Source organism: Hypanus sabinus, chromosome 7 (assembly GCF_030144855.1).
Source record: "Hypanus sabinus isolate sHypSab1 chromosome 7, sHypSab1.hap1, whole genome shotgun sequence".
NCBI classification, from domain to species: domain Eukaryota; kingdom Metazoa; phylum Chordata; class Chondrichthyes; order Myliobatiformes; family Dasyatidae; genus Hypanus; species Hypanus sabinus.
The window spans coordinates 1,277,532-1,299,051 of record NC_082712.1 but is presented as its reverse complement, the minus strand read 5'-3'; the positions used below and the strand labels follow the sequence as shown (position 1 = coordinate 1,299,051).

Here is a 21,520-nt window from a genome sequence, read left to right as displayed (position 1 = left end):
TCTTTCCTTTTCAAGGTGAATGGGGTTCAGTTGGTGCCCTTGACCAGCACCCTCACTCAAACTATGGTTCTTTGTGGCAATGGGACCCACTTCTGGGGCACATTGACAGGGGCACGGCCTAGAAGATGGGCACACCTTCAGGGTTCTGAGGTTTCGTGGCCCTGTGCATGAGTTGATTCTTGGCTGGTGTTGCTGACTGAAGCATTGCAGAAGAAAACGGAATATCAGGCACAGAGGCTACCAGAGGCCTTGATGGGCAGCCTTTGTAGCCGATTTGCAACTCAGAGATCTCAAATAAAAGGACTCAACAGACTTTAACACTGTAATCAGTGAGTTGTTTTGTTTTTGGCTGCCTTCTCACTGAGTGACGCCTCTCTGCTCCTTTAGTAAGGGGAGAGCACATGTCAAATTGTCGGGTGAATGATTAGTTTTTGTTGTACTGCAGAGCATGGTCTCTGTTGGGGGCTTTGTTATTGCTTGGTGGGTGGTGGCAGCTGATGGTTTTTGCTGAAATAAGTGGGGGAGGGGGACAGTGAGAAGGGGACTTTGGGGGTTCTAATGTCTTACTGTCACTCATTCTTTTGAGTATTTTGTTTTTGTTGTCTGTGAGAAGCAAGAATTTCAAGCTGCATATTGTGCATATCCTCTGATAATAAATGGAACTATTGAACTATTGGTATGGAGAACGAACAAGAGGGGAAGCCCAACAAGATAAAAATGTTAATTTGAAAAAAAAATTAAGGGAGCATAAATACCTTTGTGAACAATAGAAATGCTATTATGAAGATGGCAAAGTATTAATAAATATATGAAAACCAAGAGCATAACCATGTAATCGAGCATTTGAGATGAAAGGAGCAATCTGTGCTTTAAGCCAGAGGAAAAAGCTGAGGTTTTCAATGAATATTTTTCATCAGTGTTCACTAATGAGAAGGACAGCATTGTTGGAGAATTTAGACATGGATACTGCAAACTTCAAGAATATGTTATCAATAAAAATGGAAAAATGCCCCAGGACCTGACAACATACATGTTGATATTTCCTCAAACATTTCTATTCACACTAATTTTCTCTGTAACTTCTTGTCTCCACATTCCCATCAATTTCCACCACGTACACTAGGGGTAGGATACAGTGGCCAATGAGCATACCAACATCAACATCTTTGGGGAGCAGGAGGAAAATGGAGCACTTGAAAGAAACCAGTAAACTGCACAAATGAGACAAGATGTTGAGTTTGAAACTACATTGTTGGAGCTGAGGCAGGAGCTCTGGTATCTGTGTCTCCATGGGAGGAGATTGATGGGCTCTGACAAGATTTTTTCAATCGTCAGAAAGACTCAGATGTGAATGTACAACTACTGTTTGTAGATGTCATGAAAACTGATGGTGTTACGTGTAGCAAGGAGCATTGTTTATGGCTACAACATGATGTAGAACAGTTAACAGAATTTCATCCTCATAAATGCAAGAGGTTGTATAGTTTAGAGGGCAGTACAGTAAATGGCAGGGTCCTAGGAAGAATTTATGAACAGAGGAGTACAAGTTCATAAATTCAGGAAAGTGGCAATACAATTAGCTGGGGTGGTAAAGAAATGACATGTAATGCTGTCCTTCACAATTGTAGCACTGACAATAAAAGCTGGAATGTCACATTAAAACACTGGTAAGGCCACACACATAGAATACTGGAGGAGCTCAGCAAGTTAGGCAGAACCAAACCAAATAAACAAACCATGTTTTGGGCCAGGACACTTCAAAAGGATTGGAAGGAGGCAGAAGTCAGAATAAGGAGGTGTGGGCAGAAACAAGCTGGCTAGTGATAGGTGAAAGAGGTAAAAGGCTAAAGAGAAAGAGAATCTGATCGAAGAGGACAATGGACCATGGAAGAAAGATTAGGCCATAGCTGCCACACTACAGGAAGAATGTGATTGCAACTCCAGGGGTACAGAGGAGATTCACCAGGATTTTGCCACGACTCTAAGGAAGACATGATAGTATGGATTAAATTTCCCTGGAGTAGGGGAAATCAAGTGTAACCAAAAAGAAGTATACAAAACAATGAGGGGTATAGATAGTAAAAATCTTTTACGCCTATGTGGAGGTACATGTTTAGCAATCTGAGGAGGTTTTTAATTTATAAATACAATGGTTGTGAACTGGAATGTACAGTTTGAGGAGGTGATGGAGGCAGATACTTTCATAACATTTACTGAGCAGCTAGACAAGCACTTGAATTGTCAGGGCAAAAGAAGGTAAATGGAATTAGCATAGATTGTTGCAGTGGGCAGCATGGACAAGGTGGATTGAATGATCTTTTTTTCTATACTATACTGTACAGCTTTATAACTATAAATGAACTATCTGATAACTGGAAGGCAACAAATGTGGAACTTTCATTCAATAAGGACGGCGAGAATAAGGCAGACAACTTCACTTAGTATCTCAAGGAATAATTAATGAATAGTATGATTTTGTTAACACAGCAAACTCTCTGAACAACTTGATGGATTTTTCAATGAGGTACTAAAGTGCATTAAATATAGATAGCAGTGTGATTGATGCAGTCTATACCGTCATAAATAAGGTATTCAGCTAGGTCCCTAATTGGAGTCTGGTTCAAGAAGTAAGAGCAAATGGTATCCAAAGTGTCAAAATCTAGATCTAAAAATGACTCAAAAATTGTCATGGATAGCCGAGGGTAATGGAAGAGAGTTGTTTTTGTAATTGGAAGCCTGTGACCATTGGTGTACCCAAGGATTTGTGCTGGGACCCTTATTGCTTGTTACATGCAGTAACAAGATGTTAATCATACATCTTTCATTCACAAGTCCACAAATAATATAAAAAATTGGTCAGTGAGCCTGACATCAGTCTTGAGTAAATTACTTAAAGGTATTCTAAGGGACAGGATATTAAGTATTTGAATAGACAGGGCCTGATTAGTGATAGTCAACATGACTTTGTGCACCATCACTTATGTCTAACTAATCTTATTAAGTTTTTTTGAGGAGTTTACCAAGAAACTTGATAAAGAGGAAGGTGGTGGACATTGTCTACATGGATCGTAGCAAAAATACCTAGCAAGCAAACATCTCACAAGAATTGTTGCAGAAGGGTGGACCAGCAGGTTAAAGTCATTCAGGATGGATTCAACATTGGCTTAGCAGGAGAAGCCAGAGGGCAGTAGTAGGTGGTTGCCTCTCTGACTGGAGGTCTGTAATTAGTGGTGCTCCACAGGGATTGGTGCTGTTTTTTCTAACTCAAGATGGGCGACAGTAGAATAGCAGTCACAGATTTAACTTGAAAGACAAAATACTTAAGGGGAATGTAAGAAGAAATTTCTTTACTCAGAGGGTGATGCAAGTGTGGAATGAGCTGCCAGCAGAAATGTAGATGTGATTCAATCGTAACATTTAAGAGAAGTTTAGATGGTACATAACTTGGATGGGTTTAGAGGGATATGGTCCAGGTGCAGGTAGATCAAGTTGGTCTGGTCTAGATGGCAGAAGGGCCTGTTTCTGTATTGTCATATTTTCTGACTCTAAATAGGACCAGTTTGGATATGTATCTTAATCAGTATTCACCAGTTGGGCCAGAGCCTGATTCCATGCTGTACGAGTCTATGATTCAATGAGGGGGTAAGGTAGGCAGAGCAATGGCAAAAGGCTTTAATGCTGTTAATTGTGAGGTGATACAATTTGGGAGGACTAATGAGGGCATGATATACAGAATGAATGGTACAACATCAAGGAATATTGAGGTCTACAAATCTAATGCTGTCTATGGATTGCAGCACGGGATACTGAAGGCAGTAATATGCTCTCACTCACTGAAGTAGAGTGTAAGAGCTGAGAGGTTATGGTACAACATTAAAAATCATTGGTTAGGCCACAGCTAAGAATACCATGCATTGTTTTGGTTGTCATGTTGTCAGAAGAATCTTACAGGGTGCAAAGGAGGTGAACCAGGGTGTTGACTGGATTGGAGCTTTTCAGTTTGGTTTCCTTGATGTGGAGGCCACTCTAGGGGGAGACTTCATTAAGGGAAACAAGCTTGTGGTGGACACAGATGGGATGATCAACAATAATACTAATAAATCATCCACATTTCCAGCTAGATGGCATAAGGTTAAACCAATAGGCAAGATGGATGGAATCTGAAAGTGTCTGCACACCACCTTTGCAATCAACTGTGCTGAGTGGCATAGCTTCACTTTGCACAATGGGACCCAAGGACACCAAACATACCAAGAAAAGGATGCCAATGAAAGACTGAAAAGTGCACCTTTCAAGTGGACTATAACTTCACTAATCAATAACTGGCTACTTTTGATCAGATTCAAGGTAAATAATGGATTGAATGCTGTGTAGTTTCATTGGTTAGTAAAAACTGAAGAACGTGTCATGATTGCCATTCTATGTATGCAAATAAGGGATTAGAAACATGTCAATTCATGGCCTCCTCTACTACCACGATGAGCCAGACTCAGGTTGGAGCGTCAACAACTTATATTCTGTCTGGGTAGCCTACAACCTGATGGCATGAACAATAATTTCTCAAACTTCCAGTAATTGCCCCCCTCCCCTTCACCATTCCTGTTTCCCTCTCCCACCTTACCTGCCCATCACCTCCCTCTGGTGCTCCTCCCCCTTCCCTTTCTTCCAGTCTTCTACCCTCTATAAGATTCTACCTTCTCTAGCCCCTTAACTCTTCCATCAATTTCCCAGTTCTTTTCTTTACCCCTCCCAGTTTCACATATCACCTACCACTACCTCCTCACTCACCTCCCCTACCTCCTCACTCTGACTTCTCATCTTTCTTTCCCCAACTTGCTGAAGAATCTCAACTGGAAACATCGATTGTTTACTTTTTTCCACAGATGCTACCTAGCCTGCTGAGTTCCTCCAGCAAATTGTGTCTAATGCTGGAATTCCAAGCAACTGCAGATTTTCCCATGTTTGTGATTAAAAACTACACTAACTTTCAATTGGTCAATAATTGCATAAAATGACAATTATGAGCTTAAGTTTTAGAGCAATTTAGTGATAGGGCTAAACTATCATCATGCACAAGTAAATAAAATGTCATTGAGAAACAAGTGCAAGTTGTCAAAAGTTCAATTAATGAGCAATGAACAGAAGCACAGGCTGGCAGGACGATGACAACATTTTATAAGTAACACAGCTAGTAGAGCTGCTGCCTCACAATTAAGGAGAGTATGTTCAATCCAATCCACTGGTGGTATCTGTGCTTGCAAGTTCTCCCTGTAAATGCGTAGGTTTCCTCTGGATGTTCTGATTTCTTCGCATGTCCTAAATGTGCTCTTGTTGGTTAGTTAATTTCCAATTGTGTACAGATAGTGGTGGGGAGTGAAGGGTGGAAGCGGGAATTAATGGGACTATGGGGAGAATACAACAGTATTATTGTAACTGCATATCTGATGGCTGGTTTTGAACTGGTGGGCTAAAGGGCTTGCTTATGTGCTATATTACTGTATCGTGATGACACTTGGTTCTAAAAGTCACAGTTCCTAGACCAGGTTACATGGCTGCTTTATGATTAGCATGGAAATGGTGGGTTCTGCATAACTGTGTTTAGATATAGACTGCAACACTCCCACCCGATAACAATGGCACAACAAATTAAAAACCTAACAACCTGTGCTTCTATTCTTCATCAATAGAAAGTAAAAGGTATAGTGGTGCTGGAAAATTTGTGAACCCTTTAGAATTTTCTGTTTCTGCATAAATGACCAAAATAATGCAAAAATAAACAGATCCAATATTACATTTATTTGTTGGAAAAAGTATATGAACCTTTGCTTTTGGCAACCATGTGACTTTCTTGTACAGCAATTACTTCAACCAGACGTTTCCAGTAACGTTGATCAGTCCTACACATAGGCTTGGAGGAATTTTAGGCCATTCCTCCTTACAAAACTGTTTCAACTCCGGGAGTTGGTGGGTTTCCTTGCATGAACTGCTTGCTTCAGGTCCTTCCACAGCATTTCTTTAGGATTAAGGTCAGGACTTTGACTCAACCATTCCAAAACGTGAAATTTCTTCTGATTTGCCATATTTGGTAGACTGACTTGTGTTCAGAGTCGTCGTCTTGCTGCATGGTCCTCTTTCTCATGATCTTCAGTTCACAGATGGATACCCTGACATTTTTCTGTAGAATTTGCTGGTATAAATCAGAATTCATGGTTCCATCAATGATGTCAGGCCATCCTGGTCCTGAGGCAGTAAAGCAGGGCCAAACCATAACACTGCCACTACCGTGTTTCATAGATGGAATGAGGGTCTTATGCTGGAATGCAGCGTTTGCTTTTCACCAAACATAACCCTTCTCATTTAAGCCACAAGGTTCTATTTTGGATTCATCTGTCCACAGACCATTATTCCAACAGCCTTCTGGCTTATCCATGTGGTCTTTAACAAACTTTACACGGGCAATCTTCTTCTTGAGACAGTAGTGGCTTTGTCCTGCAGACCTGCCATGCACACCATAGTTCAGCGGTTGCTTGATGGTAGACTCATGAGCACTGACATTAGCCAATGCAAGAGAGGCCTGTAGCTGTTTATGTAACCCTAGGGTTCTTTGTGACTTCCTGGAATATTACAAGCCTTGCTCTTGGAGTGATTTTTGTTGGTCAACCACTCCTAGTGGTCGATAACCAGTGTTGCCAACGGTTTTGAATTTCCTTCATTTGTACACCATCTGCCTAAATGTGGATTGGTGGAGCCCAAACTCTTTCGAAACTGTTTTGTATCCTTTTCCAGCCTGGTGAGCATTAATAACTTTTTCTGAGGTCCTCAGAAAGCTCCTCTGATTGAGGCAAGGCACACTCCCAAATACCTAAGTGGTGAAGATCAGGCTTTGATAGTGAAGACCCAGGTTTATGTTCTTTAAATAGGGCAGGGTCTCCCACACTCACATCTGATTGTCGTCCCATTGATTCAAACACCTGACTATAATTTCCCCTTTAAATAAACTGATAATCCTAGAGGTTCACATAATTATTCCAACAAATACATGTAATATTGGATAATTTTTCTCAATAAGTAAATGAACTATAATTTTTTTGTGTTATTTATTTAATTGGGTTCTCTATCTAGTTTTAGGACTTATGTGAAGATCTGATCACATTTTAGGTCATATTTATGCAGAAATAGAGAGCTTTAAAGGGTTCACACATTTTCTAGCACCACTGTAATACACATTTTGATTTTAATGTTACTACAATTGTGAAATGTTGCTGAAACCTCATTATCTCCTACTTTTTGTCAAGTAGCTGACTGATGGAGCAGCATTAAAAAAGATGTCACAGACCTGATCCATGGGTGTCGACCCTGTAGACGGGATCATACTGTGGGTACAATGTGTTTTGCAGATGGAACTTGGTGAATTGGATCACCCTCTCAATCACATCATCAATATATACAGCTTTAGACATGTTGGGTGAAGTCATAATATTCAGTGCAGTCAGGCAAGCATCAGCGGACTTTGTTACTCGCTCCATGATGAGTTCTCGCCAAAGCTTCTCTTCATCTTCTGTTTCATTGTCCTGAAAAATAATAAATCGCTCAAATGCTGATCCTCCTTCGTCTCAGAATTCTACTCAGTAGACAACTGAGTTCTGATCATAAATCACTACAATGAGCCATGACATTTACAGGTTTTCAGATGTATTGTGATTAAACTCAAGATTTTGAATTAAACTACTATTTTCTTTGTCGGAAAACAACATCCTGATCCACACCTTCCTCCAATTTAGAATCTCAACCCAAGGATCAGTCCTATCCTTCTCCATAATATCTTGAAACTAATGGGTAAAAACACAAAATGCTGGCAGACCTCAGTAGGCCAGATAGCATCTATGGGAGGAGGTAGTGATGACTTTTCGGGCCAAAACCCTTAATCAGGAAACTCCATAAGATTGAGATGCATAGGATTTAGGGTGACTTGGCTGTTAGAATATGTGACTGGCTTGCCCATAGAACTGAGGGCAGTTGATGACAGGACTTAGGAAGTTAGAAATTATTCTGGCTGGAGGTCTGTGACCGCTGGTGTTCTGCAGAGATCTGCACTGGGACCTCTGCTCATTGTGATTTAGATAAATACTTGGATGAAAATGTGAATGGATGAGTTAAATTTTCAGACAATACAGAGATTAGTGGCATTGTTGATAGAGCACAGGATTGTCAAAGAATACAACAGGGTATAGATCATTTGTAGTTATGGGTGTAGAAATGGCAGGCAGAAATTAATCTGGCCAAGTGTGAGGTGTTGCACTTTGGGAGATCAAAGGTAATGGGAAAGTACTCTGATAATGGCAGGAGCCTTAACAGCATTGATGTGCAGAGGGATCCTGGGGTCCAAGTACGTAGTTCCCTGAGGATTACTGCCTAAAAAGATAGGATAGCAAAGAAAGTGTATGGCAGAGGTTGCCTTTATTAGTTAAGGCATTAAGTAGAAGAGCCAGGAGACTTAGCTGCAGCTTTATAGAACTACTTTTAGGCTGTCTCTTGAGTATTGCATTCAATTCTGGCCACCCCATTGCAGGAGGGATGAGGATGTTTCAGAGAGAGCACAGAAGAGGTTTACCACAATGCAACTTGGATATAGTATAAGGAAAGTTTAACTTGGATTACTTTCTCTGGAGCAGCAGAGCATTTCTTGGAAGTTTGTAAGATTATGAGAGGCAGAGATTGAAAAGAGAGTCTGCATCGACAAGGGTTGAAACGTCTAATACCTGAGAATATACATTTAAAGGATGGGGTAAGTTCAAAGGAGATGCAAGAGTAAAGTACTTGTTTTTTTTACTACAGAGAGTGGTAGGTGCCTGGAATGCACTGCCTATGTTGGTGGTGCTGGCAAATTCAATAGATTTGTTCTAGACAAGCACATGAATGAATATGCAGAGAATGGAGGAACACGGACCTTGTGTAGGGAGAAGGATGTAGCTTAGCTAGGTGTTTAATTATCTCAGCACAACTCTGTGGCCCAAAGGGCCTGTTCTTGTGCTGAACTGTTTTACGTTCTGAACAATCTCAATAAATTAATGGTGCAATTCCAAAAACTGACAGTAGGTGGAACACTAGACAAAGGGATTGCAGGTTCCAGAAATGTACATAGAAATTGTAATTTGTACACAATCCAAATCATTCAATGCCCCAATAATGAATGGGAAATTATCCCTGAAAATTAACCTGAAGATATTAGGTCACCGAGACTCAGTATTTGGATTATTAGTGCAAAACATTCTGTGGATGTTGAAATTCCAGAGCAACACACACAAAATGCTGGAGCAGTCTCAGCAAGTCAGGCAGCACCTACAGAGAGGAATAAAGTCGATCTTTTGGGCCCTTCATCAGGGTTGGAAGGGAAGGGGGAAGAAGCCAAAATAAGGTGGGGATAGGGGAAGGAGTACAAGCTGGTAGGTGCTAGCTACAGGGGTAGGTGGGGGAGGGTGGCGAAGGGGATGAAGTGAGAAGCTGGGAGCTGATAGGCACAGAAGGCAAAGGGCTGAAGATGGTAGCTGAGAGGAAAGAAAGGGAAGGAGGGGCACCAGAGGAGCCCCTCTGACATGCAGGTGAGGAGAAGAAAAGGAATAAATGGGATCTAGAATGTTATTGATTTGGATTATTAGTGTCAATTGTGATGAAAATTAGATCAGGAAGAGATAAATCTTGATATGAAAGACAAGTTGAGAAGCATACACAAAAATGCTGTAAGAACTCATCAAGTCAGGTAGCATCTATGGAGGGGAATAAACAGCTGACATTTTGGGCCAAAACCCTTCATCAAGAATGGAAAGGAAAGAAAAAGAAGTCAGAATAAGAAGATGGGGAGGGGAAGGAGGAAAAGGTTTTCAGCATCTGCAGAATATGCTGTAGTTATGAATGGCAAGTTGATTTGCATTTTTGTTTTAAATAAGTTTTTGAACTTTGGATATTGCTGACAATGCCAGCCGTTATTGACAAACTGTAGATTTTAAGGTCATGAGTACTTTAGTGTGCTGATTTTTATTTACGAATTTCAGTAAATTCCATTATTGCCATGGTAAAATTGAACTCGGCCTCTACATCCAGACGTCTGATTACTACTCCAGTAATTTAACCATTTGGTCGCCATCATCCATCATATAAAAAAGAAAAGTGAATGTAAAGAGGCAAAAACACAAATAAATATTGTGGTGTGCCTTTCAATTAAGCATGTGCCATTTTGTGGCCAGTGAAATTTGAATCCTCAAATGACTGTATATAGTTGAGAGATGGTGCATGCTCTGCTTACAAATCCTTGAGACTCAAGCTGTGGGATCTTGTTTATAGTGAGCAGCAAGTTACAATAAATTGCAAAGAGATCTTAATCAGTTAAGGAGATATGCTGAGGAATGACAAATGGATTTCAACTTAATAACTGTGAGCTGATGCAGTCTGGACTTTCAAACCAGAGTAGAACCTATACAGTAAACAGCAGGGCACTAACATGTGTGGTGGGATCAGAGGAATATGGGAGTACAAGAGCACAGTTCATTGAAAATTGCTGCACAAGGAGACAGGGTGGTGAAGATGATGTTTAGCATGCTAGCCTTCATCAGTCAGGGCAATGTGTTTACACAAATCGTTGGTGAAGCCACATTTACAGTACTGTGACACCTTGTTATAGGTAAGACATTGTCATGCTGGACAAGGGGGCAGAAGAAATTTATGCTCAGGAGATTTATGCTTTATATCAGAAAGGAAACTATAGACCTGTTAGCCTGACATCAGTGGTTGGGAAATCATTGGAATCCATTGTTGGAGATGAGATTACGGAGTACCTGGAGGAATGACAAGATAGGCCAAAGCCAGCATGGTTTCCTAAAAGGAAAATCTTGCCTGACAAACCTACTGCAATTCTTTGATGAAATTACAAGCAGGGTAGAGAAAGCAGATACAGTAGAGGTGGTGTACTTGATTTTCAGAAGGCCTTTGACAAGGTGCCGCACATGAGGCTGCTTACCAAGATAACAGCACAGGGAATTACAGGGAAGTTACTAGCGTGGGTAGAGCATTGGTTGGTCGGCAGAAAGCAGACAGTGGGAATAGAGGGATCCAATTCTGGCTAGCTGCCGGTTACCAGCGGTGCCCCACAGGGGTCAGTGTTCAGACCACTGCTTTTTATGATGTATGTCAATGATTTGGCCTACAGTATTAATGGTTTTGTGGCTAAATTTGCCAATGATACAAAGATAGGTGGAGGAGCGGGTAGTGTTGAGGAAATTGAGAGCCTGCAGAGAGACTTGGATAGCTTAGGGGAATGGGCAAAGAAGTGGCAAATGAAATACAATGTTGAAAAGTGTATGGTCATGCATTTTAGTGGAAGAAATAAACGGGAAGACTATTATTTAGATGGGGACAGAATTCAAAATGCAAGAGGTGCAAAGGGACTTGGGAGTCCTTGTGCAAGGTACCCTAAAGGTTAACCTCCAGGTTGAGTCAGTTGTGAAGAAGGTGAATGCAATGTTGGCATTCATTTCTAGAGGATGTGATGTTGAGTTTCTATAAGGCACTTGTGAGACCGCACTTGAAGTATTGTGTGCAGTTTTGGGCTCCTTATTTTAGAAAGGATACACTGACATTGGAGAGGGTTCAGAGAAGAATCATTTCAGGAATGAAAGGGTTACATGTGAGGAACTTCTGGCAGCTCTTGGGCTGTATTTCCTGGAATTCAGGAGAATGAAGGGGGAATCTCATAGAAGCATTCTGAATGTTAAAAGGCCTTAACAAATTAGATATGGCAAAGTTATTGCAAAGTTATGGTAGGGGAGTCCAAGTCAAGAGGGCACGATTTCAGGATTGAAGGATGTCCTTTTAGAACTGAGATGCAGAGGAATTACTTTAGTCAGAGGTGGTAAATCTGTGGAATTTGTTGCCACGAGTGGCTGTGGAGGACAAGTCATTGGGTGTATTTAAGGCAAAGATAGATAGGTTCTTGATTAGCCAGGGCATCAAAGGGTATGAGGGATAGATAAGACAGAAGTAGGAAAGTTGTCCCCATTGGTAGGTGAGACTAGAACTAGGGGATATTGCCTCAAGATTCAAGGGTGAAGATTTAGAACGGAGATGAGGAGGAACTATTTTTCTCAGAGAATGGTGAATCTGTAGAATTCTCTGCCCAGGGAAGCAGTTGAGGTTTCTTCACTAAATATATTTAAAAAACAGTTAGGTAGGTTTTTACATAGTAAGGGAATTAAGAGTTATGCGAGAAAGGCAGGTAGATGAAGCTGAGTTTACAGACAGATCAGTCATGATCTAATTGAATGGCGGGGCAGGCTCGATGGGCTGGATGGCCTACTCCTGCTCCTATTTCTTATGTTCCCACAACGTGCCGAACAGGCTATGTGACCTCTCTACCTCTTGTAGGCAATGAGTGAGAGAGAGCACAAGGAACTATCAATGTCATGCAAAGCAAAGTAATAGAACAGGGAGCATAGAACATTATGTCACAGTACTTGCCCTTCGACCACGATGTCAACCTACTCCAAGATCAATTGAACCCTTCCCACCCATATATTCCTTCATTTTTCTTTCATCCAAGTGTCTATTTTAGAGTTCTTAGATGTCCATAATGCATCTGCCTCTACCACCACCCTGGCAGTATGTGCCAGAGCACTTACCACTCTGTATAAGAAACCTCTCTGACATACACCTGTACTTTTCTCCAACATTTGGCTGTCCATTCTATCTATGCCTCTTACCTTCTTATACACCTCTATCAAGTTGCCTTTTTACCTCCATTGCTCCAAAGAGAATTGCCCTAGCTCAGTCAACTTTTTCTCATAGAACATGTTTTCTAATCCAGGCAACATGAAAGACATGGTGAAGACTATAATAACTGGACACTTACAAAGTAATAGGCATGAGCAGAGTAGACATTGAGACTGGTGGAGTTTAAAGACAGTGTGATTTCTGCTAAAGTTAAGGGCAAAGATGGCAGGATGAGGCAGAGCTGTAAAATGATGGAGGGAAATGTGTCAAGACTTCAACCCTAACGTGGGTATCTGGCTGACAAGGGATATTGATGGTTGAGTTTTCAGAAGAGTAGAGGATGGCTAATGTTGTTTACTGATGACATCAAAATTAGTATCTAAGATTACAAGTGGATCAACATGAACCAGGGAAGAGGACCAATGAATGGCAAACAGAATTCAACTTGGACAAGTGTAAAACCCTGCCCCTTGCACCAACTCCTCAGCCACGCATTCAACTGCCATCTCCTCCAATTCTTACCATCACTATCACGTAGTACAAGCAGCAATCCTGAGAACGCCACCCTTGAGGTCCTGTTTTCAGCCTTCTGCTTAGTTTCCGAAACTCACACTTCAATAGACAATAGACAATAGGTGCAGAAGTAGACCATTCGGCCCCTCGAGTCTGCACCGCCATTCTGAGATCATGGCTGATCATTCACTATCAATACCCAGTCCCTGCCTTGTCCCCATATCCCTTGATTCCCCTATCCATCAGATATCTATCTAGCTCCTTCTTGAAAGCATCCAGAGAATTGGCCTCCACCGTCTTCCGAGGTAGTGCATTCCACACCTGCACAACTCTTTGGGAGAAGAAGCTCTTCCTCAACTCTGTTTTAAATAACTGACCTCTTATTCTCAATCCATGCCCTCTGGTACTGGACTCTCCCAACATCTGGAACATATTTCCTGCCTCAATCCTATCAAATCCTTTAATTATCTTCAACGTTTCAATCAGATCCCCTCTCAATCTCCTCAATTCCAGCGTGTACAAGTCCAATCTCTCCAATCTCTCTGCGTAAGACAGCCCTGCCATCCCAGGAATCAACCTAGTGAATCTACGCTGCACTTCCTCAACTGCCAGAATGTCCTTCCTTAAACCTGGAGACCAAAACTGTACACAATATTCCAGGTGTGGTCTCACCAGGGCCCTGTACAAATGCAAAAGGACATCCCTGCTCTTGTATTCAATTCCCCTTGTAACAAAGGCCAACATTCCATTTGCCCTCTTCACTGCCTGTTGCACTTGCTCATTCACCTTCATTGACTGGTGAACTAGGACTCCTAGGTCTCTTTGCATTTCTCCCTTACCTAACTCGACACCATTCAGACAATACTCTGCCCTCTTGTTCCTGCTTCCAAAGTGGATAACTTCACATTTATTCACATTGAATGACATCTGCCAAGTATCAGCCCACTCACCCAGCCTATCCAAGTCTCCCTGTATTCTCCTAACGTCCTCTTCGCATGTCACACTGCCACCCAGTTTAGTATCGTCAGCAAACTTGCTGATATAGTTTTCAATGCCCTCATCTAAATCGTTGACATAAATCGTAAAGAGCTGTGGTCCCAATACAGAGCCCTGTGGTACCCCACTAGTCACCTCCAGCCAGTCCGAGAAACACCCATTCACTGCTACCCTTTGCTTTCTATCTGCCAACCAGTTTTCTATCCATGTTGAGACCCTGCCCCCAATGCCATGAGCTCTGATCTTACTCACCAATCTCCTATGTGGCACCTTATCGAATGCCTTCTGAAAATCTAGGTATACAACATCCACTGGCTTACCCTCGTCTAACATCCTTGTTACACCCTCAAAAAACTCCAACAGATTTGTCAAGCATGATTTGCCCTTGGTAAATTCATGCTGGCTCGGCCTAATCCTATTTCTGCCATCTAGATGTGCCACTATTTCGTCCTTAATAATGGACTCAAGCATCTTCCCCACGACTGACGTTAGGCTAACAGGGCGATAGTTCTCCGTTTTCTCCTTCCCTCCCTTCTTGAAAAGTGGGATAACATTAGCCACTCTCCAACCTTCAGGAACTGATCCTGAATCTAAGGAACATTGGAAAATGATTACCAATGCATCCGCAATTTCCTGAGCCACCTCTTTTAGAACCCTCGGATGCAGACCATCTGGACCCGGGGATTTATTAGCCTTCAGTCCTACCAGTCTACTCATCACAGTTTCTTTCCTAATGTCAATCTGTCTCAATTCCTCTGATATCTTATGACCCTGGCCCATCCATACATCTGGGAGATTGCTTGTGTCCTCCCTGGTGAAGACAGATCTAAAGTATGCATTAAATTCTGTTGCCATTTCCCTGTTTCCCATAACAATTTCTCCCAATTCATTCTTCAAGGGGCCAACATTGTTCTTAACTATCTTCTTTCTCTTCACATAGCTAAAAAAGCTTTTGCTATCCCCTTTTATATTCCTGGCTAGACTGAGCTCATACCTGATTTTTTCTCTCCATATTGCTTTTTTAGTGATGATCTGCTGCTCCTTAAAACTTTCCCAATCATCTGTATTCCCACTCATCTTAGCCCTGTCATACTTCTTTTTCTTTAATCCTATACAATCTCTGACTTCCTTTGTCAACCACTGTGGCCCCTTCCCCCTCTTTGAATCCTTCCTTCTCATCAGAATGAACTGCTTTTGCATCTTTTGTATTATGCCCAAGAATATCTGCCACTGCTGATCCACTGTCTTTCCTGCCAGGGCATCCGCCCATTTAACTTTGGCCAGCTCTTCCCTCATGGCTCTGTAGTCTCCTTTATTTAATTGCAACACTGACACCTCTGATCTGCCCTTATCCCTCTCAAATTGTAGATAAAAACTTATCATGTTATGATCACTACTTCCTAATGGCTCCTTTACTTCAAGATCACTTATCAATTCCTGTTCATTACACATCACCAAGTCCAAAATAGCTTCGTTCCTGGTTGGCTCAAGCACAAGCTGTTCCAAAAATACATCCCTTAGACACTCCACAAACTCCCTATCCTGGGGTCCAGCACCTACCTGATTCTCCCAGTTCACCTGCATGTTGAAATCTCCCATAACGACTACATTACCTTTAGCACATGCCAATGTTAACTCCCTAATCAACTTGTACCCAATATCCACGCTACTGTTTGGGGGCCTGTACACAACACCCATTAGGGTCTTTTTACCCTTACTGTTCCTCAGCTCAATCCACACAGACTCTACTTCCCCTGTTCCCAAGTCACCTCTTGCTAAGGACTGAATCTCATTCCTCACCAACAGGGCCACCCCACCCCCTCTTCCCATATTTCTGTCTCTACGATAGCACGTATACCCTGGTACACTCAATTCCCAGGCCTGATCCCCTTGCAGCCATGTCTCCGTTATCCCAACAATATCGTAGTTCCCCATTTTCATCTGAGCTTCAAGCTCATCTGTCTTATTTCTGACACTACGCGCATTCAAGTATAGAATTCTTAGCCCATTCCTCCTCTCTTTGCTTAAAACACTGTCTACTGTACCTAACCCAGCTCCTTGAACTTCCATTGGGCTAATTGCACCCTGAATTTTGATGACCTTCTCAAGATCACCCAAATCTTGTACACATTTAACCCCATGCTCCTTCTGACCAACCCTCTGGATCTGGATCCCTGCCCCCTGCACATCTAGTTTAAACCCCCCCGAGCAGCACTGGCAAACACTCCTGCAAGAATGTTAGTACCCCTCCGGTTCAGATGTAGACCGTCCCTTCGAAACAGATCCCAATGTCCCTGGAACAAAGACCAATTATCCAAAAACCTGAACCCTTCCTTCCTGCACCATGCTCTCAGCCTCGTGTTAATGTGCATAATCAGGACCCCATCCCTCTTCCTGCCTATGTCGTTGGTACCAACATGTATCACGACTTCTGGTTGCTTTCCCTCTCGTACCAGGATGTCATGCACCCAGTCAGAGACATCCTGGACCCTGACACCCGGGAGGCAACAAACCATGTGGGTGTCCTTCTCGCGTCCGCAAATCTCCTGTCTGCTCCCCTGACTATTGAGTCTCCAATGACGACAGTTCTCCTCTTCTCCATCCTACCCTTCTGCACCACAGGGTCAGACTCAGTGCCAGAGGCCCTGCCACCGTGGCTCACACCTGGTCGGTCGTCCTCACCAACAGCATCCTTATGAGCCGAAGGTCATCCAGCTGCTGCTCCAGATTCCTCACACGGTCTTCCAGATCACCCAGCCGCATGCACTTCTGGCAGATGTGACTCTGCAGGAGAGGGGAGCTCCCCCAAGACTGCCACATCTCATAGGAGAGGCACATCACCGTCTCAGGAGGCATTGTAAAGACTAACTGGGAACAAGTTCGTCCTCCGCCTCTTCTTGTAGAAGCCTCTCGAGTCAAAGCCCCAAAGCTCTACTCCTTCACTGGCCCACTCACTCACTGGCCGTTCCACTTGAGTTACCCCTCTATTTATTTGCTTGAGCTTTTCAAATTGCTTGGTCACCTGACCTCGATTGCCCAATCAGCTGCTTTCTGCTGAGTCTGAGCTATTCAAATACTGATGCAAGATACTCATTCAGTCTGTCCGCCACTTCCTAACTGCTTCTCCAGCATCGTATTCCAGCTGTCCAATATACATTCTTACCTCTCTTTTACCCTTTATGTATCTGAAGAAACTTCTGCCAGTTAGAATGATCTCCACAGTACATTTGTAGAATTTTTAATGTTTTACATGATAAACCAAATCACCTCAAACTCCTAATGAAATATAGCTGCTGTTGTGTCTTCTTTATAGCTGCATCGATATGTTGGGACCAGGTTAGGTCCCCAGATATTGACATCCAGAAATTTGAAATTGCTCACTCTCTCCATTTCCGATCTCACTATGAGGATTAGTTTGTGCTCCCTCATCTTTCTGCTCTTTCTGAAGTTCACAATCAGCTCTTTGGTCTTACTGACATTTGAGTGCAAGGTTGTTGCTGCGATACCACTCAACTGGTATATCTTGCTTCAGTGTGCCCTCTCACCACCATCTGAGATTCTGCCAACAATGGAAGTATCAACAGCAAATTTATAGATGGCATTTGAGCTATCCCAAGCCGCACAGTCATGAGTACAAAGAAAGTAGAGCAATGAGCTACCTGGGGCGCGCCAGTGTTGATTATCAGTGAGGCAAAGATGTTATTACCTATCTGCACAGATTGTGGTTTTCTGGTTAGGTAGATAGTCAATGATCCAGTTGCAGAGGAAAGTACAAAGGCCAAGGCTCTGTAGCTTTTTGATCAGCGCTGCAAGAATGGTGGTGTTCAATGGTGAGCTAGACTCAATAAGCAGCATCCTGACATGGGTATTTGTATTATCCAGGTGATCCAAGGCCTGGTTTTCTTGCACAGACCTGCGTTGCTAGACTTGAATGCCACAGATCTAGCCTTCAGCAGACTATGAATCTATGGTTCGCCTTTTGATTCAGGTATGTATAGTAAGTTTTCATAGGCACTCATCCATCTATCCATCTACACAGGTTTTGATGAAGTCAGTGACAACAGTGGCATACTCATCCAGACTTGAAAAAGAATCCCTGAATATAGTCTAGTCCATAAATTCAAAGCAGAACTGTAAGTCCACCAGGGCCTTCCTTGTTTGTACCATCTTGGCCCTCACTGCTGGTGCTGCTATCTTCAGTCTATGGCTGTACTCAGGGTTTAAGTACAGTCAGTTGATCAGACTTTCCAAAGGGAGGTGTGGAATAGCACGGTAAGCACTCTGGATGGTGATGTAACAGTGGTCCAGTGTACTGTTTTCTCTGGTACCACAAGTGATTTAAATAATAATTATTTAAGTTGGCCCTAATTCAACCCCCCCCCCCAAAATTATGGGAAGAGCATATTGTTTTATGCCTGTTGATTACGTCCCTCAGATCATCTGAAGCCTGTTTCACATTGGCCTGAGGTGGAATATACACTGCTACCAAAATGACACTGAAATCTCCTGCAGCAGATAAAATAGCCAGCACTTGATCATGAGGTGTTCCAGAGCTGATGAATAGGACTGGTACAGCTCTGCCACGTTCTACAAGATGAACTGATCATGAAGCAACCCCCACCCCCAACTCCCTTTAGCTTTAAAAGACTCAACAGTCCTATCTTAGCAGTGTATTGTGAACCATCAATCTGAATTGCAGAGTCTGGAATGCAAGGGGTTAACCAAGATTCTGTGAAACAAAAACGCAACATCTTTTAACATCCCTCTGGCACCTCACCGTGCTCTGAGGTCTTTAATTTTATTTACCAGAGACTACGTTTGTCAGTAAGTATTGGAGAATAAAGTTACATCAGTTGCTGTGTGGCCAGAACTATATGGCCAGCCTTGTGTTTGCTATTTACTATGTATCCAGTTTATTAGCCAGAATGTAATCTCTGTATTGTCTCTGTATTATTGAACGCATCAGTGCCTTAAGAATGTAGCTAACAGTGAAAGTAAGCATGTAGAGATAACGGTGGTAGACAGGATCGTGGAGTGGTGTGATGGTTTGGGGACCAGTCAAGGCCGGGAAGGGGGACATGTGTTCCAGGGAGTAGACTAGAGCAAGTATGGGCTATGGAGTGGTGTGATGGTATGGGGACCAGTCAAAGCCGGGAAACAGGACACGTGTTCCAAGGAGTAGAGTAGAACAAATAAGCTATTGATCAAAAAAAATACTGTTGGCAAATCGACAAGCTAATGTGCTGGTGATAAGAGGGTATGCTAATGTAACTGAGATAAGAAAGTACTATAAAGAATACTGTGTACTAGGCTCGGCGGGCAATTAGTGACATGCTCATTAATTGTCTCAGCTTTTGTTTGCAAATAAAAGCTTAAACTTCTCGAAGAATCTTCTGCGTCTCCTGGTTATTTAAAAAAAACCACAACATAAGATAGTTGGTATTGGAAGTCGCAACAACCTCGTTTCCACCGCCATCTTAAGGAGATAGTCTGCCGGCTCAGTCAATCTATTTTCAGTTTTGAGCAGCAATAGATTGTTTAAAAGCATTAAAATATTGTTACTAACTGTACAGACCTCAAATACAGTTGTGGCTCTCAGCTGTAGCAGTTTGAAACGGGAATATTTGATTGTTTTCATTGGAGCTGCCACTTCAGTCACCTTTATCAAATCAACTTAAGAAGTTTAATTATCATTTAAGCCATACATAGATACAGTTGAATGAGACAGTGTTCCTCAGGGGCCAAGGTGCAAAACAATCAAAAATAGTAAGCAAACATTCAAAAAAAAAGAGCGAGCAACAAATTCACTCAGGAAAAAAATATATAGTCCAAGACCCTGAGCAACAATGTTTGGCAATCGATGGTACAGACACTTGGCAATGTACAGACATGCACAATCCAGCCTATCATTCCTCCATTCAAACACAGGACAGCACTGACAGGTGAGGCTAAACCCCAGCTGAGTTCAACCCACTGTAGCGCTGCCATGTCATTCACCTGGACTACAGCAACAGGCAAGCCTGAGGCTTGTGGCCTAGTTCTCATTACAACTGAGGCTACAAAGCTCCCATGTCGACTGTCCCTCCTCCACCAGACAAGGATAACAGCAACTTACGTTATCACTATCCAACAGAAATTTTGCGATCGCAAGTTAAAAGTCTGAGACAATCTCCCACAGTTATACCACATCAACTCTGATGCTTCTGAGGACCAAGCAGCAACATGGTCTGCATCCAAGTCAGCTCCCCTGTACACAAACTGACATCCCAATGGGCTCCTTCTCCACCATCCTGGGCCCAGCATGCTTCAACATGTTAGCTGACTCCTTTTCCATCATCCTATCCTTGGCCGGATGCACTGACACCAGTCCATCTATTCCTATCAATAAGCAGGTAACTGATGGAGTAGCCCAGCAGTACCCAATGTTCTTGGAGTAGAATGGTCTTTAGCTCATAAAAAATAAATTTTACAAACAGAAAAGCACCTTTGTTTGGCCCTGAGAGGCCGCTGCATTCACATGCACTGCCCTCTTACAGAAAGTTCCTCGGACTGTGGCCTGCTCAAATAATTTTTGTAATGGTGGTCAAGGTACTAACTCTTGGGGAATGTACCATTACATATAATTATGCGGAATATTATTTTATTTCAATAATCAAAAAGAGATGGACCTTTGTATTTCTTCCTAGGGGAATGTGGAGGCTCAGACATTGATGTCATTCAAAACAGATGAATCTAAGAACTAGATAGAAAATTGGTGTCAGAAACAAACTGCTGGAGGAACAACATTCGCAGATGCAGGGGGATGGTCAACATTTTGGGTCAGCACCCTACATTAGAAACTAGTGTCTGAGGTAGAAGATCTTGTCAAATGAGAGCCAAATGGCCTAACCCCTACCTTCTTAGGTACTTGCATATTACCTTCCTGCTAGACGAAACAAAATATTACAAGACTTTTTCATTTTCTGTCCCTGAACCAGTTTTAGATCTATAATGCCTCGTCTGTTTCTGCACTACCACACCTTAACCTCCCCCACACCCTTTTGCTCACAAATCCTTGAAGCTCACTCACATGCATAACACTGAAATTAACTCTTTTGTCTCCTCTGAACTAATCATAAATCCACTGTCAGGAGGATTAACTTTTAAAAAGGTCTGAACCAGTTTTCCTTTACTATTCCATACTCGTTCACATTATTACTCAATTGTCACTGGTCATGCTTCTAGAAGCTTCTACACAAGGGTAAGAGTGGTT

At 42.4% G+C, this 21,520-nt stretch overlaps 1 protein-coding gene across 5 annotated transcripts in view; it reads right to left on the bottom strand.

Moving 5' to 3' along the window:
• LOC132396489 (nipped-B-like protein) overlaps positions 1-21,520 on the bottom strand; it is a 531,210-nt gene that overhangs the window by 240,268 nt on the left and 269,422 nt on the right. For all 5 annotated transcript variants that reach the window (XM_059974034.1, XM_059974035.1, XM_059974036.1 and 2 more), the window contains one exon: positions 7,337-7,571. In XM_059974034.1, coding sequence (XP_059830017.1) covers positions 7,337-7,571 — 235 coding nt within the window. The remainder of the gene's footprint in view (positions 1-7,336; positions 7,572-21,520) is intronic.